Source organism: Orbicella faveolata, unplaced genomic scaffold, assembly GCF_042242905.1.
Source record: "Orbicella faveolata isolate gen_17 unplaced genomic scaffold, um_ofav_v1 contig_14, whole genome shotgun sequence".
NCBI lineage: Eukaryota > Metazoa > Cnidaria > Anthozoa > Scleractinia > Merulinidae > Orbicella > Orbicella faveolata.
Genome location: NW_028301541.1, coordinates 5124566 through 5141392, shown reverse-complemented (window position 1 = coordinate 5141392; position 16827 = coordinate 5124566). Strand labels below are relative to the sequence as shown.

At 41.4% G+C, this 16827-nt stretch overlaps 1 protein-coding gene across 1 annotated transcript in view; it reads left to right on the top strand.

Moving 5' to 3' along the window:
• Positions 1-16827, top strand: part of LOC110068486 (uncharacterized) — a 36780-nt gene that overhangs the window by 1759 nt on the left and 18194 nt on the right. Inside the window, exons 3-26 of the mRNA XM_089286304.1 lie at positions 214-385; positions 594-735; positions 1127-1446; positions 1962-2103; positions 2715-2838; positions 3558-3765; positions 4627-4768; positions 5184-5410; positions 5779-5865; positions 6304-6621; positions 7355-7428; positions 7935-8001; positions 8313-8516; positions 9069-9247; positions 9806-10229; positions 10652-11020; positions 11805-12050; positions 12394-12502; positions 13107-13423; positions 13886-14027; positions 14412-14590; positions 15205-15345; positions 15696-15837; positions 16126-16454. Coding sequence (XP_089142430.1) covers positions 214-385; positions 594-735; positions 1127-1446; positions 1962-2103; positions 2715-2838; positions 3558-3765; positions 4627-4768; positions 5184-5410; positions 5779-5865; positions 6304-6621; positions 7355-7428; positions 7935-8001; positions 8313-8516; positions 9069-9247; positions 9806-10229; positions 10652-11020; positions 11805-12050; positions 12394-12502; positions 13107-13423; positions 13886-14027; positions 14412-14590; positions 15205-15345; positions 15696-15837; positions 16126-16454 — 4804 coding nt within the window. The remainder of the gene's footprint in view (positions 1-213; positions 386-593; positions 736-1126; positions 1447-1961; positions 2104-2714; positions 2839-3557; positions 3766-4626; positions 4769-5183; positions 5411-5778; positions 5866-6303; positions 6622-7354; positions 7429-7934; positions 8002-8312; positions 8517-9068; positions 9248-9805; positions 10230-10651; positions 11021-11804; positions 12051-12393; positions 12503-13106; positions 13424-13885; positions 14028-14411; positions 14591-15204; positions 15346-15695; positions 15838-16125; positions 16455-16827) is intronic.

The following is a 16827-nucleotide window of genomic DNA, read 5'->3' as shown; positions in this document are numbered from 1 at the left end:
AACCACTTTTTCAACAATCACGTTTTAGTTTCAGTTGCCCTGCACCTCTTTAAAACATCTGTTTTTATTGTTAATCTGTACCTCTTTTGTTCCTAGGCCTAGAGGTATTGTTTGTGTCGTTAACCTATTGTTTCGTTTAGCCAATTATACAGAACTTTGTAAACGGTGCAAGTCGCCCCTTCAGTTTTTAATCATTTCTTGTCTATCCCCAAGGTACAACAATCGTCACCAATTTCTGCAGCTGGATCTTGGCCGAATATCTAAGATCATACGTGTTGCTACACAAGGTAGAGCCATGGCAAGTCAGTGGGTGACGGTGTACTATCTCTCATTCAGTGTGGATGGAGTGCACTTTGCTAGGTACAGGAAGAACTCCCGAGATAAGGTGAGAAAAATAATTTGGGGTAGCTCATCCAATCAGATTACCATTTGATTAGTAAACTCTAACCATTTAGTCGAGTTCTGGTCCTATGTCACTTAACGTTCCCGGGAGTAGCGTTGCGTTACAGAGAGAGGGCCAGAATTGACCTAGCGACCAGTTTGTGTGTTGTATTTCATGTTTACAATGCAGTAACATTTGAGTTTCTTTGCAGTATTTCCGTGGCAACCGTGACAGAAACACTATAGTGTACAACTCAATCATCCCGTCTATTCGTGCTCGCTTCCTCCGATTCCATCCGTGGGGCTGGAGAAGTCACATCTCTATGCGCGTGGAGGTGTTTGGCTGTGCTCTAGGTAAGTACAGTAATGGCTGCTGGTAAAGTGCTGTCTAACAGATGTCCCCCCTGGGGGAACTCCCATACGAAATTGTCGGAGGTGCTTGTCGTCTTGTTGAGGGGTGTACATCTAGGATTTTGGTCTCACTTAGAGTTTTCAGAACGAAGGCCACTATTTTTAGCTGTCAAAGTATCTTTTAGGGTACACTCGAAGAAATAACAATGAAAAACACTCTCATTTACGTTTAAGTTCGATTTCCGCCGCTCTCTCGAGTCCGTTCAACTAGCGTGGGCTCCATTAGGGGCTTAATTCAAATTGTCCGACGCGCATCCTCGACCCTTTCATAAGGGAATCGCACGTCCCATAGCATGTAATGATCACACTGTAATGTTCATTTGTTCCTTGTTAGGTGCATGTGGGGCTCCACTGGGTCTCGAAGATGGTTGTATTTCAAAGAATGCCATGACAGCTTCTTCCATGTGGGATAGGCGACATGGTCCGTACAGAGCCCGATTAAATATTCTCAACCGCGGAGGCACTGGTGCTTGGTCGTCACGATATAACAACGTGTTCCAGTGGCTGCAGATATATCTTGGTTACGTCACAAAGGTTGTTGCTTGTGCAACGCAAGGACGATACGACGCCAACCAATGGGTGAAGAAATACGAGATTAGCTACGGCTTGTTTGGCAATAAGATTAAGTTTTACAGCATCAACAGAAAAGTTCAGGTAAAAACTAAATGTAATAAAACTCATTTGCTTGTCATTTAGTCTTTCGTAAGTAGCCTCATATGTATATTTTGTTTTCCTGAGTGAACAGAGTCTTCCTTCGTGAGCTCGATTATTCCTCAGACTGACAGACTGACTGACTGGAAGACAGACAGACTGACAGATAGACTGACAGATTGACTGATAGACAGGCTGACAGACTGACAGATTGACAGTCTGAAAGATTGACAGACTCGCAGACTTACAGACTAACAGACTGACTGACATACTGACATACTGACTGAGTGACTGACAGACTGACAGATTGACAGATTAAGACTTAAAGACTAACAGACTGACTGACTGACATACAGACTGACTTACAGACTGACTGACAGACAGATTGTGTGACAGACTCGCTGACTGACTGCTGGATTGATTAATTGAATGATTGATTGATTGATTGATGATTGATTGATTGATTGATTCTTTCATTCATTCATTCATTGGTTATTTCTGTCTGTTTTTTTTAACAGATGTTCCCTGGTAACAGTGACAGGAACACTGTTGTGTATAACCGCCTGTACCCCGGTTTCAAAGCGCGTTATGTTCGTATATATCCCAAACAGTGGCATGGCCATATCTCTATGCGAGTGGAACTTTATGGCTGCAATAAGGGTAAGTAAAACCTTACATACCGTTAAACATACCGTTCCCATTTAAATGACTGTTAGTTTTCCAATACCGTTCTAGGGTACTTTTGTTTCAATAGGTCACGTTCGCTATAACAATATTGAAACATGGCTCCGTGGCTTTCACGTTAAAATTGCAAATTTTTGAAGTTTTTTTTTCCCCTCAATTCCCATAAGAGACTTGGATACAAAGGAAACACCACCAAATATAGAAGTTTGTCCTGAAAGTCTCGTAGCCATGTTAGAATGTTGATATGTTGAACCTGGCTTATTACGCTGGGCCCGGTTGTTCGAAAGCCGGTTAACGCTAACCCAGGATTAAAAGTTAATCGAAGTATCCATTTTTCTTGTATAAAAATGCTTTTCACTCCTTGTGTTTTACGTAGTTTGAGATTTTTCAAACTCAAACCTGAAGGACAAACAATATAAACAGAAAACGGCACCCAAAAGTTACCAAACTGAAATCAAAATTCTTGCTAATCCTGGGTTAGCTTAATCGGGCTTCGAACAACCCGGCCCTGGTCTTTATGATTCTTATAACTTGTACGCACTGCTCTTCTCTTAGCTTACCTACTATATTTGTTCGTTCTTTGTTAGCCATGTTCCGTATGTGTTTCCAACCTCTTGGAATGCAAAATGGCCGTATTCCAAATCATGCTATCAGAGCTTCCTCGTCATGGGATGGGAACCATAATCCATCTCGGGCTCGGCTTAACCAGAGGTAAGTCCGCTGGCAAGACTGACTGCTTGAACTGAACCTGTGCTTAGCAATTTGGTTTAGAAGTCCTCAGCACATGTCAAGAGTTTGATGTACATTTTTTAACTTGCTTTGTTCAGGACCTCGACACACGTGTTACTTTATATTTGTGATATCGTAATTAAGTAGAAATGAAACTCAACCCTTGTGATGGCAAAAAAATTAAATTTGACTTTACAAAGGAAACTGACAATGAAATGTTCCTCGAATTTTGCCAATATGCTTGAGTTTAAATTTCAAAACGGATTTTCCAATTCGTCTTACGTTAAAATCGTGTCAGTGTTTTTGGTGATAGGCTCGGCAAAAGCTGCACAAATAAATTTTGAATACTACAACTAAGGTTATAGAGAAAAAGAAAAGATGGTGGCTGAACATTTTACCGTAATACCATGCGAACCTTACACAGACTATAAAGTACAAGGAACATCATATATTTGCAATATTTGTCCCTGTGCTAACGACACATTGTATGCTAGGTTTAAAGATGTTAGAATTATTTTGTACTTTTTTATGAGCGTTGGTAAAGTTTTCGTGCGGCAAGAATTATGGGTAAATGTGTCAGTCGCCATATTTTTTCGTACGGTGGATTAAAAGGTATAACCGTAAAAGAATGTTAAAAAATCGCTTATTTTCGTCATGTAAAGATAAAAATCGTGTGTTCATAAAATTGGTTTTATTTGAAGACGTGTCCACCGTCTCGTTGGCGCGTGGTGTGCAAGACGTAATGACCGAAACCAGTGGCTGCGGATCGACCTCAGGAGACCCACCAGGATAACAAAAGTCACCACTCAGGGGAGGGATGATGCAACCCAGTTTGTCAGGACCTACTATTTGTACTACAGTCAGAATGGAAGGACTTTCTTACCCATCAAGGAAGGAGGGAAGATTAAGGTTTGCGAAACAACAGTGTTATTAATATGGTATATTTTACGAGCAGCAGTTAGAGTGCTCGCCTCCCCCAAATGTGGCCTTGGTTCGATTCCGACCCGGTGTCATATATGGGTTGAGTTTGTTGTTGTTTCTCGCCTTGCTTCGCGGGTTTTTCTCCGAGTTCTCCGGTTTTCCTCCCTCCTGAAAAACCAACATTTCCAAAATCAAAATCGATCCGGAAAGAAGACCCACTTGAAAACCAGCTAGGGCTGATGTTGCTTCCTCTCTAAGTATTGCAATTTATTATTTATTCATTATTTATATGGAAGCGTAAAGACCGAACTTTTCAATCAGGAGATATTGTCTCAGTCAATGTAGGGATAATGTTAATGATCAGAACATTACGACAATTTGGGGGGAATGGCTCAATTTAGGAAGAGTATAATGTTACCAGAAGGACTTTTGTTTTTCAAATATAGTCAGACTTGAGTTTGGATGTATTGACTGAACATTTTCAGTTGCAAATACGAAGAACTCTGGGCTTACATTGAAGTGAGGTGCGAGCATATTATCCAATGTTTTTTGTGCTCCCTAAATTAGAGAGGAGGGGTTATTTTCGGGAGGGGTGGAGGACTGCTTATTTTTGGAAGAGGTGGAGCAGGGGTTATTTTCGGAGGGGTAGAGGAGGGGTTATTTTCGGAGGGATAGAGGAGGGGTTATTTTCGGAGGGGTAGAGGAGGGGTTATTTTCGGAGGGGTAGAGGAGGGGTTATTTTCGGAGGGGTAGAGGAGGGGTTGTTTTCCGGAGGGTGGAGGAGGGGTTCCAGGGGGGTGGAAGGGGGCAGAGTCAGAACTCACAGAATTTATCTGTTTAATATTTCAGCTGTTCCGAGGCAACTTTGACCGATATTCCTTGGTAGAACAGCCAATCGACCCGCCTGTTAACGGACACTATGTACAATTTAACCCCAGATCTTGGCATGGTCACATATCTATGAGGGTCGAGGTGTACGGTTGTCGTGCAGGTGAGAGTGGAAACGTCAACTATATAACTGTATGGCTGCACAAAGCTCAAGGCTAAAAAATGCCAAAAATTCTGAAAAGAACCTTCTTTGGAATGTGTTAAGTGACTTTTTTTCATTTGGGAAAAACTTCGAAATAGTTATTAACGAGGTTAGAAGAACATTATAATAAGAGGTTACAAAAAACAAACAAGGAACAAGTACGAAAGACCTGCTTAAAGAATAGGCTACGTTTTTAAAATTGCGTAGCCCTGACATAGTTCCTTTAAATGCGTGGACGCTGACTGACTGACTGACTGATTGACTGACTGACTGACTGACTGACTGACTGACTGACTACTTGCTTGCTGGCTTGCCTGCTTGATCGATCGATTGACTGATTGATTGATTGATTGATTGATTGATTGATATGTGTCAGATTATCCTGTCATTTCCCGACCTGTCGTGCGCCCTGTCATTAAACCTGGCCGTGGCTGTTCTAAGGTTGCCCTTCGCTGCTACTTCAACATCCGCGGACGAAGAAACAGCCGATTCATTGCACGTGTGCAATGGATTGTGAACAAGCGAGTGACCAAAACAGAAACCGTGCGAGGAACTCATGCTGAGCTCTTGGAAAACACTTATGGCTTCAAGGCTGGAACAACGGTTAGTAGAGTTAAATGGTCCCTTAATTAAAGGACTGTTAATTCAACTAAAGACATCCTTCCTAAAAAATAATTTTTGTATCTGAATCTGCTTTATTGGTGTTCCAATCATATCTTAAATATTGTTGTTAAGAATAAAAATGGTTCTGAGAAACAAGCGCACGAGTAAAAGAAATAAGGCAAATTGCTAATTAAAGAATCGAATGACGAAAAATTCTTTCTCGTGTGGATGAAATTAAACACTGTTTGCATGCCCAAGACAAAGCAAAATACTTTTCTCAACCCTGTTTGTACTCTTTTGCCAGTGTTTTCTATTTTGCAATCTGAATTAGAATTGTAATGGTGTTTTTGGTGACTGATTCGTTTCAGGTTGCATGCAAAGTAAGGGCACGATACTCCAGTGGTAAGGATTGGACAATGACCACGAGAAGTAAAGACTTCTTTGCAGGCATCAAGGTAAAGTTTCAGAAATTTATGGCAACATCACTTTCTCCTCGACAATCCGCAGCTCTTTTCATGCTGTTTGTTATGATTAAAGCGCTGAGAATTTCATAGTACGTCATTACTTACCCTAGTAGATGACTCCTTTTGTTCCCGTGGATTGACTTTTTCAGCACCAAGTAATGTTTTGTACTGAAATTTGCTACTGTATTTCCACGTTAAATTTCGCGCATAAACTAGAGATCGGCATGAAATTGTTAAATTTACATTCAGTACCCAACCTTAAAAATAATTTGTCCTTGAATCGAATAACTTCAAGAGATGATTGCAATGCTTCCGTGGATAGTAATCCAATTGTGAAGTCGAATTCCACACCACACACCGCGAGATTTCTCTGAGCTATACGATTAGATTGAGAAATTGGATTTTGACTACTCCGTCGTTTTCTTGCAGGTTCATCCAAAGGCTTTTTCAATGACAGACAGCTCCGGCTGGAAACTGATCAAACTACGCACCTCTATTCCAATCAGATGCCGCGGTCGAAGGAGATGTTTTGTAGGCCTAAAGCTTGAGTCACACTCCCGTTTTGTAACAGACAGGTGCCGGATGATGCTGACTGAAAGAAACAGGAAGAATTACGGATTTTACGTGAAGCCTGTGCGTGATTTCAGAAAGCTGAAAAGGCAGAATATCCGTATTCACTTCAGCCCTATAAGATCCACGCCTGGGCTCTGTGGATTTTGGAAAGGATACAGACTTCCCCCTATCAAGGTAAATAATGATTTTACATTGCTTTTGTTAGTGTGTACATGCAAGTATTATTTTGCAATTTATAAATGATCGAGGTTACATTGCGTCCAAATTATTTCTGTTGTATATTAGAATGATGTACTGTTGTTGAACTCCGCTATCTGCAACTTTCAAGGAAAACAAAAACAAGTAGTTCGAAATAGCAAGAGAGAGAGAGAGAGAGAGAGTACGAGATTGTAATGACTGGAAAAGCATATCCAAGAGACATTAATTTGAGTTGCAGATAGCGGAGTGTTCGAGATGGCTACGTTCAGCTGTCTTACAACTGGTCAGCAAAGAAAAATCGAAACTCTTTAAAACATGTCGACTATAACGGCGAGACAAAAAGCAAGTGCTACAGTATCTAGACGAACATCAGACGTGTCTGAGCATGTTATTATAAAATGACGTAGAAAAAAACTTTTGCTGGCTTACAATCGGAAGAAATCGGAGGATTGTTTTTAGATAAGTTCGTCTTGTGTTTTTGGGAGGGGGAGGGGGAGGCATGCAGGTTTTTTTTTTACAGAGCATGTTGAGATTGGTCAGTACAACTGCATGCAAGTTGCTGACGTGCAGTGCTTTATAATGATCCAAATTGCTTGTTTTGTATCTTTTTGCAAGGTGACCAGTTTCAGCTATGATAAAGTTTGTTGGTTTGCTTTTTTATCCCAAACATATGGGCGTCGAGATCATCCAAACTATTCTTGAATTGTAGGTCATAACATCCAACCGAGGCTTCAAGAAATGTCAGGGAACTGGAGACCCACATTATCGAACATTTGATAACAAGTAAGCCAGATTTGCTATCATTCGTCAGTGTATGTGTACAACTATAGAACGTTTTCAAACATTTCGACTTGCCTGTAATAACTATTAAAAATGAACAGCACAACGAAAAAGTACTAAAAGTAGATTTGAATGGAAAAATTTGAGGATTTTATTCATAGCATACAAGGACTTGGAAGATGTGTTAGATTTATATGAGTTGAGCAGTGGAGACTTGACTCCGTAGGCGGAGGAATTCAATCTGTCTGGAAAAAAAAAAAAATTTGCATTGTATCTACCGAGCGTTCCGGATTCGAGTCCTGGCCGGGGACATTGTGTTGTGTTCTTAGGCAGGACACTTTATTCTCACACTACCTTTCTCCATGCTGGCCACCCAGGTGTATGAATGGGTACCAGCGAATTTGATGCTTGGGGTAACCTTGCGATGGACTAGCACTACTTGTTTTGTTGTTTTTTGTTTGGTTTTTTTCTTTTAATTTACCTGTTTTGTGCGCTTACCTTTTTGTTAGGTATTACGACATTTTGAGGAACGCTGGAACTTACGTTATGGTGAAGAGTCTGAGAAGGAACTTCGAGGTATGATTCTTTCGAGTTTTACAATAACCGGGAGCAATTCTTTTTTGCTATCACTCGATGCCTTCGTGTATTTCGGACTCAGTATTATTTCAGCTGACTGGATAAGTTGTATTTAAGCCAGTGCCTTGCTTTTCCTCTGTTTTAGTTTCAAAGTGAGCAGATATATCAAACACTAAAGACAGTGTTTAACCACTTCACCAAACACCTCGAAGTTCGTCAAAAATACTCCGCTACACGTCGTATTTTCAACTCTTCTCTCGGAAATTTTGGAAATTTTGTCAAACATGTTCTTTCGTGTTTTTTCTCTTTAGGTACATGCGCGTATCTGGCCGTGCTGGCGAGTGGTGTGTAACTGCGGTGTGGCTATCCGTGAGAACAATGACGTGGTGACTATTGACATGTGTAACGGAGCTTGGCGCAGGACCAGTCCACGTGTTGTACAGAAGTCACCACGACCTCTCGGCAACCGAATGAGAATCCGAAGATATGGATCTGGTCAAAGCACGCGTTTTAAGGTTTGCGACGTCTTCTTTATTATTTTGTTTCACTCAAATCAACCGGAAGTCAAAAGTTCATTTTCATGTTTTGCCTAGATGAGGTCTGTCTTGAAAGCCCGGGGAACTTCAATTGACCATGCAGTGCAGTAAAAACCCGCATGTGAGAACCTAGTGATTTAAGAACCTTTGCCATTTTAATACCCAAGAATATAAAAACCTGTTTAGCCAAGCAAGATCAAGCGGGTTTTTAGTTCTTGTATGTGGGTTACAGTTTAATTATGTTTTAAACATTTTCACCGAAGAGTGTGATATAAGATTGCAAATTTATGTTACAAGAAAATAGGTAATACAGTTGTGTATAAATACTGTATTATTTTAAGGACCAAACCCAAGTTTATTTATTTTTCTGGTAATTAACAACTACCCCCAAAATACCGGAAGAACTTACTGTGCGGGTTCTTACACGCGGGGTTTTATTGCAACCCTACCTGGTTTTAAGTAATATCAGTTTCATTGAAAGCAACATGTTTGGAAGTTGAATGTAACTGGTCTTTTGATGTCATTTCCCAGGTCATGATGAGGTCAGGAGCTGTGGTCGAAGCTCACTGTGCATACTGGGGAATGAGTTTGTACGTCACAGTCCCTGGTGCAGACACCTCAGCTACTGTGGGACTCTGCGGGAACAACAACGGGAATCCACGTGACGATCTGGAGGGAAAAGGCATTTACACGTTTGCCAGGAAGTACATGTAAGTAACAGGAGGATAGCCTTGTCGACAAGGAAAACTGCTGCTTGGATAAACAACAACAACAACAACAACAACAACAATCCTACTTAGATTTACTTTAGGACCAAACGAGTCTTTGCTTTACTTACTTTTTAGTTACAAAAGCTGCTAGATCAAGCTGGAAGATAGCTCGGGTCCACAAGGAAAACTGCAACTAAGATTTACTTTAGAAGCAAAGAAGTCATTGCCTAACTTATTGGTTATAAAGGCTGCTAGATCAAGCTGGTCTTATATGAAAGATCAATAACTCGACTCAATTGATATAATGGTTTGAGAGTACTGAAACACAATGTACCACTAAGTCATAAGAGGTTACTGAAAGTCGCAACTGGATAAGAACAAAAATTAAGTCTAGTTATTGGTGAATAGAAATTTAGTTTGTATTGATCTTTATGACGTGTAAAACGTTTGTTCTAGCCTTCATTCTCAAGTTAAATTTAACACCAAGGGAAGACGACCATAAGTTTTCGTAAGGCAAGGCTCTAATGTATTCGTAATATCATTATTTTGGCTTTTCAGGTTAAAGCCTGGTAAAAGTCTCTTCGAGAGGCTTCCACCTCGCATCTCATCTGTAAGCCGACGCGTCAAACCATCTTGTGCATGCGTCAAGAAGGGCAACCGCCGTTTCAACACCTGTGACGTCAAACCAATACCAGATACGGACAAGGGAGGGAAACCAGTGAAACCGATCAAAGTTCGACCTCATCCGAAGAAACCCGGAAAAACCGACAATCGAGATTACGACCCGAACTCTGTAAACTATGTTTTTAAACCTCCTAAAGTTAAGTATCGTGTCCCCACCTGGCCAACACCGACTGGAATAACTCGCAAGAAGGCAATTAGGCATTGCAAAAGAGAGATGAGTCGCATCTTACGTGTGTGTAAGAAGGTTGTCAACGCCAAGAAGCTCAAAGTCATGACAGAATGCGTGACAGATATTAAGGTGAGTTGTGTGACCACGGTGGTACTGTGGCGTTGTTAAGGAACGGACCATTATTTTTTGAAGAGGAGGGATAAGGTAAGGGGGGGGGGGGGGGGGAGAGGTTGGGCAGTTTCCAAAAATAAGTTCTTGCAGAACGAAACTGGCTGCTGAAAAAAAACTCGTGCAAGGGGAGCCATGGAGGAAAAAATCGAGCAAGTGCTTCCCACTATCATTATTTTAAGATTGATGATAAAAGAATTCTTGCACAAGCTATTGCCCACCAAAAAACACTCATGCACAACCTAACGTTGAAAAAAACTACTTTCGTGCCCCAGAAAATCGCCCACGCCCTCCCCCCCCCCCTACCACCGTCAAAAAATAATTGTTCGTGTATCCCTGCTGCTTGTTTGTTTTTTGATGCCCTGTTTTTTTGGTAATACTAGATTTCAGGAAAGCTATCTATGGCCAAGTCAGCATTATCCAGTCTCCAAGACGCTTGTAAAACCGCAGCTCTTGTTAATCCCAAAAACTACAAGAAGAAGAAAGGTCGCCTTGTCCCTAACACAAAAATCCTGGCAAAACTCTGTCCAGACAACTGCAATAAGCGAGGACGATGCGTGAACGGAAAATGTCGCTGCTATCGCGGTTATGGTTCAAGTGATTGTTCGGTAGATAAAAGAAAACCTCCGAAGCTGCAAGGACTGCAGTCTAAAGGAGTGTGTGACCTGAGGAAGCGTGCTTGCCGATTTGCTAGTGTGTACGGAAGAGGTTTCTGGGAAGGTCACGTGAGCTGTCACATACAGAAAGCTCGGGTAAGAGTTCGAATATCTGTTGTTGTTGTTTTTGGTGTTCGTTTTATTTTTTTACGATTTTAAATAGGTTACCCAAGGTATCTGTATTTTTTGGAAGTGTAAATACCTAAGTTTTTTGGTAACATGTACATATCAAGATGTGTAACGTTGGCAAAAGCATCACATTTACTTTTAAAGTATAATACCAATGGTTAAAAAGAGGGGAAGATTAAAATGCATAACGTGCTCTCAGAATGATTGTTAGTGTTGGCCTTATTTGATTTTATGAAAACCTTTGAAGCTACTTATATGCTGAATAAGACCAAACGCAAGGTTTATTAAAGTTTTATGTATCGATTACCTCTAAATCTTACTGCACGGTTCAGGTGTTTCTCCTCTACAAGAAGTAAGGATTTCTACACTTAATTACACATCAGAGCCACAGAGTCACCAGCATTGAATTTTCACCCAACCGCACCAACCCACTCGCTAGGGTAAAAAAAACAAAAAAACAGGAAGCTTAACCCCGCGCGGTGAAATTTAAACTACACTATCTCGAATCGATAGAAAACAGTTCTATGAAGCAGCACTAGCCAAACAGCAGCAACACAGTGACTCTATTTACTGGCTAAACCAGAAGAAGCAACTGCTGGCAGCTTCATAAAACATCTGATGCTGCGAAGTGGGAGGGTGGGAGTGAGAGCCTGGTTCCTGGCGAAGCAAGAACTGCGCTCGACCCGTGGTCGCGCGGTTAAAAATGTTTTCTATTTTTACTGACCACAATGTATTTCATTTTCCTGTTCAGTTGTTGCGTCGCAGATGGCATGGTATCGGTGCGCAAAGGAAGAACCACGGCCATTTGCAGAGTTTCAGGGAAGCAAGATGTAAACTTCCTTTCAAGTTTCCCACAGCGAGAAAGCTTCGCGGCCTACCCCTGAGAGTGTTAGTGGCCATTTCAAATAATGGTGTCTTGCTTAGCAATCGTCTTAAGTTGGTTATTTACGACTCGGCCTGCCATAGATGTTTATCAAATGGGCTCTGCTGGCGAAAGGTATTGCGTTATTCTTGTTGGTGTTCAGATGCTGCTGTCTGGTTTCATAAATGATAGATAGGCTTGTAGTTATCAGGGCCAAGCGCGTGGAGAGTGTGTCAGCGGTAATTCAAACGTCCTTGTGGAAAGCTAGTTCCGCAATATTTTATTACTGATAGCATGCCAGAAAGACGGGCACACTGTAAAATCTAAGGCTTTATCAGAGACAGCAGCCAGATTTTAGGATAACCACGTCATGTCTATGGAATTTCCAGCTTGATTCCGGGTTCGGTTCGATCTGTTGTCTCAGGCTTCCTGTTCCACTCTTCACTTAAATTTATTCTGATTTGTTCTATGAACACAGAGAAATAACTGCATCATCAAAGGACTATGCTATGCTGCAAATGAACGCCATCCGAAGAACAGAAGACTTAAATGCATTCCACAGATCACCAGGGGTGGCTGGACAAGAGGTTTGTGATGTCACTCATTCCTACACCATGGTCGTGGAACAAATTGAACCTCAGAAATGGGACAAACCATTAGATGAAATTAGTAAAACTGTCAATTGAGAGACCATTTATGTTTAAGTTAATGGAAATCGGAAAGAAAAGAAAAGTGAAAGCATTTTAAAGATTTGGATGTTGAATGGCAGCTTTTATTTCAACAACTTATCGTCATAAATCTTGATTTTTAAAACTTTCAAACGTTCACAAAAATTTACCTTTACATATTAGTAGTCTTAAAATTAGCAGTCTTAGTAATTTTAAAATCACACACGTTAGGTTTCTGACTTCCATACATTTGCAAACACAACCATTGTATATAATGTACAATAGCATACGAACAATAGCACTAGAGTGAGGTTGGGGTGGATATGTTCATACATTTGCTGTATTTTTGTCCACCTTGACCTGGCCTCGGCGTCGTTGTTTGTTGGAATGTGGGAAAGGTCTATTGACCAGGTAGTGTGCTAAGTTCTGGAAAACTGGCTTAAGTAACAACGTGCAATCACCATGGTAATTTTTATTCCTTAGTTGGCCCTACTTAACTATACCGCTGCTCTTTCTTCTTCAGTATCACAACAATACAAACCATTAGGAATGAAGAATGGCCGTATTCCATCCCGAGCGATCACAGCTTCCTCTAAATGGGATCGCTATCATGGACCAAATCGTGCCAGGCTTCAAATTTCTCGGCGCGGTCGTTACATAGGAGCCTGGTCAGCTAAGCATAACAATCCTCACCAATGGCTTAAGGTCGACTTCACCAGTCCAGTCAAGGTACTAGCTGTTGCTACACAAGGTCGTCAGGACGCCAGCCAATGGGTGACAAGATACTATCTGTCATACGGGTTTGATGGCATCAACTTTGTGCCCTATTTGTGCCGAAAGGTAAGTCAGAAATGTTAGTACTGGTTTCTGCCAGTTGGCGGGCATATTACGCTACGATCGACGTGACATAAACCTGTGACAGAAATTACCGTTAAACTCATCTCAAATAGATGAGCTTGGGAACTGGTGCCTAAAAGGTAAGCGGGGTGCCAAATGCAATATGCAGAAGAGAAGTGTCCATGGTAACCCTGGAAGTGGGAACCACCCAAACAAGCGGCCGCTAACTGGCACCTTCACGTTGAAAGATATCATTGGGAATAACTTACCTGACTGAATACTTACCGAGAAACCAGCATACCAAGAGGGAGGGAGGAGAGGGGACAAGAATACTCAAAGATTGGTTAAAATTTAGGGATTGGCAGCTATTATGTGACATTTTGGGAGCTGGCTTATTTCGTGGGACTTTATTATCGGACTTTTACGGTCCCTTGCTATAACCAATTTTGTTTTGCTTGTTGTTAGATTTTCCGTGCAAATAGAGATAGGAACACAATTGTAAGACGGCGCCTGTCTCCGGCAATCCGGACACGTTTCATCCGCATTCACCCAGTCGGCTGGAGAGGACACATCTCGCTCAGGGCTGAATTCTATGGACACAGAACTGGTGAGAGTTAAGGACTTACAAAAATCAAACCAAAACATTTCAAAATAAATTGTTAGAGTGACTTTCCATTGAGGATCGAAATTGATCATGAAATGTTTTGGGTTGGCTTTTCCTCGCTCTGTGATTGGTTAAAAAACTCACGCCACTTAATCAACCAATCAGATTCAAGACAATTAAAAACCAATCGCATTTTTGTCAAGTGCGTTTTCGGGCGCTCGGCGCTGGTCACGTGTATTTGCGTCGACGAGTGCTCATTGGTCTATTTTCTTGCTTATAAGACTCTACTCATTCAAAAAAACAGAATCAATTTTACATTCATCTGCAATAAAATAAGTTGCATGGAAACAATGCTTTACAATTACGCTGCCTTGTTTATTTTTGTAGCTGTATCAAGACTTCCTCTTGGTGTCAGTGATAAGAGAATACGTGATAGCGCTCTAAGTGCCTCGAGTTTCTGGGACCGATACCACGCCGCCTCGCGAGGAAGACTTCATATATGTAAGTCAGGAAGATTCCGGGGAGCTTGGTCGGCAAGAAGAAATATCCGAGGACAGTGGCTACAGGTTAGTGACTGAAGTATACGCACGCTATTGAGTTAATTTGGAGACAAGTATTTCTGTAGCTTGTTTGGTGTTTTTTTACGATTTAAAAACCCACTCTTTACCGAGAGAGCTAGTAGATTGTTGTCAGCACTCGAAATAGTGAACCTTATTGAACCTTATAATTGCGTGCTCATTGTAATGGCGTTATCATCAGTCCGGGTTCGAGCCCTTGGGCCAGTTTCTAGAAAGCCCCGGAAACTTTTTGGCGTGCAAAGCCATTTTTAGTTAATTTGTAACTACTTGTATAAAGGGAACCCTGTTCATATGAAGAATATGTGAATAAAACAGCTCTGTGTTCATAAGGTTTGAGATTTTGCTACGGCTCTCCGGGTGCGAAAACTCCTCAGGACATTCGAGAAACAGGCCCCTGGCCAGGTACAATGTGATGTGCTCTCGGGCAAGAAATCCAGGTGAATAAATGGGTACCGGTGATGGACTAGCATTTTATCAGGGGGAGTAGAAATATTTCTAGTAGATTAATTCTACGGAAACCCGAATAAGTTATGACGGTATGGACCACTTGCCACGACGCAGACTCTACCTTACTTTAACAAATTGTGAATGTTTCCTCACAGGTTGACCTCCGCACTCGTGCGAGTATCGTGGCTACCGCAATCCAAGGTCGCCAAGACGCTAACCAATGGGTGACAAGTTACAGAGTAATGTATGGTGACGATGGGATACGATTCCGAAATTATCGACCTGGACGAAGAGGGGTAAAGAATGTTTACAAGATATTTAATTATCACTACAGATGAAATAAATCTTTCCCCTGTGTGAAGCGCACATTTTTCGAAAACGAAGGTTTACGAAAACGATGACATTGCGATAATCATGATATTTCCCTCCCCAAGTTTTCCTCAAATACAAGTACAAAATGACCGCTAACTGTTGGATTTTCAAATTTCTCCGGCGCAGTGTGGGCGGAAAACATTTGATGTATTTTCGGAGTGAAAACACCGTTTTCAAATTTCTTCGGCGTAGTGTGAACATAGCCTTAGTTTCTCTGCGTTAATTTTGTGTTTTTCAAGATTCATATTAGTCTTTTGAACTATCTCGATCCCAGGTCTTCCGCGGTAATCGAGACAGGAACACTGTGGTCAGAAATGCTCTTGTGCCCTCCATCAGAGCTCGATATTTGCGTTTTTACCCACAGTCCTGGTACAGACACATGTCTATGAGGGTGGAGTTGTATGGAAAATATTTGAGTAAGTAAAGAAAAGGCATAAGTATGTGAACTGGTGTGGTTTTGTTGTCAGATAATTTGAATTTATATTCTTTGAAAATTAGATTTATCAGAGAAAATATTAAAGTTTTGTTTTGCTTTGCGAAAACTTTGGTCTAGATTTATTTCAGTGTTGGGAAGACTTATCACGAGCGTATTGTGATGTATTCATGTTAACTACGTATCGCAAAACGGTCCTGTTTTTCTTTACAACCAACATACAAAGTCCTTTTAAGATAGCGTCTTCACAATACTGATTTGTATTTTCCAGGGCCTCGCCCTGTTGCCAAGCCTCTTGGCCTTTCCAACAACCGTCTTAACAACCGCTACATAACAGCGTCCAGCATCTGGGATAAATACCACGCCGCCTGGTTAGCGCGGCTGTACAACAGAAAACGCGGGCACTACCGTGGTGGATGGTCTGCTAAAGTAAACAAACGAGGACAGTGGATACAGTTTGACTTTAGGCGGCCAAGAAAAATTGTCAAGGTCGCGACACAAGGACGGTCCGACCTCAGACAGTATGTAACACGATACGTTATCAAATACAGCGCTGACGCCTTCTATTGGACACCTTACAGGAAATACAGTCGAGTGCAGGTAAGATAACTTTAATATTGTACATCGTGAACTAATAGATTTTAACCGCCGAAGTGAAATTGGAAAGCTGATGTTTTGAGCGATAATCATCGTAGATCGTTGCTGAAAATTGCTGAAAAATGGCGATAAAGTTTAATATGTATGTCTTTTGACGTTTTTGCAAAACACTTTGGTTCCGTACTTTTTGGGGTGCCGGATATTTCTGACCAGCTACAATGGAGGAGAAAAGTCCTTGGGAAACTGGTGTAATGCAACGTGTTTTCTGTGTTTTACAACTTAAGTTTGAAAAAGCGCTGTTATACATTTAAAAACGCGTTTCTGTATCCCCCCCCCCCCCCCCCCCACCACCAATATGATGTAGACGATCAGGAAA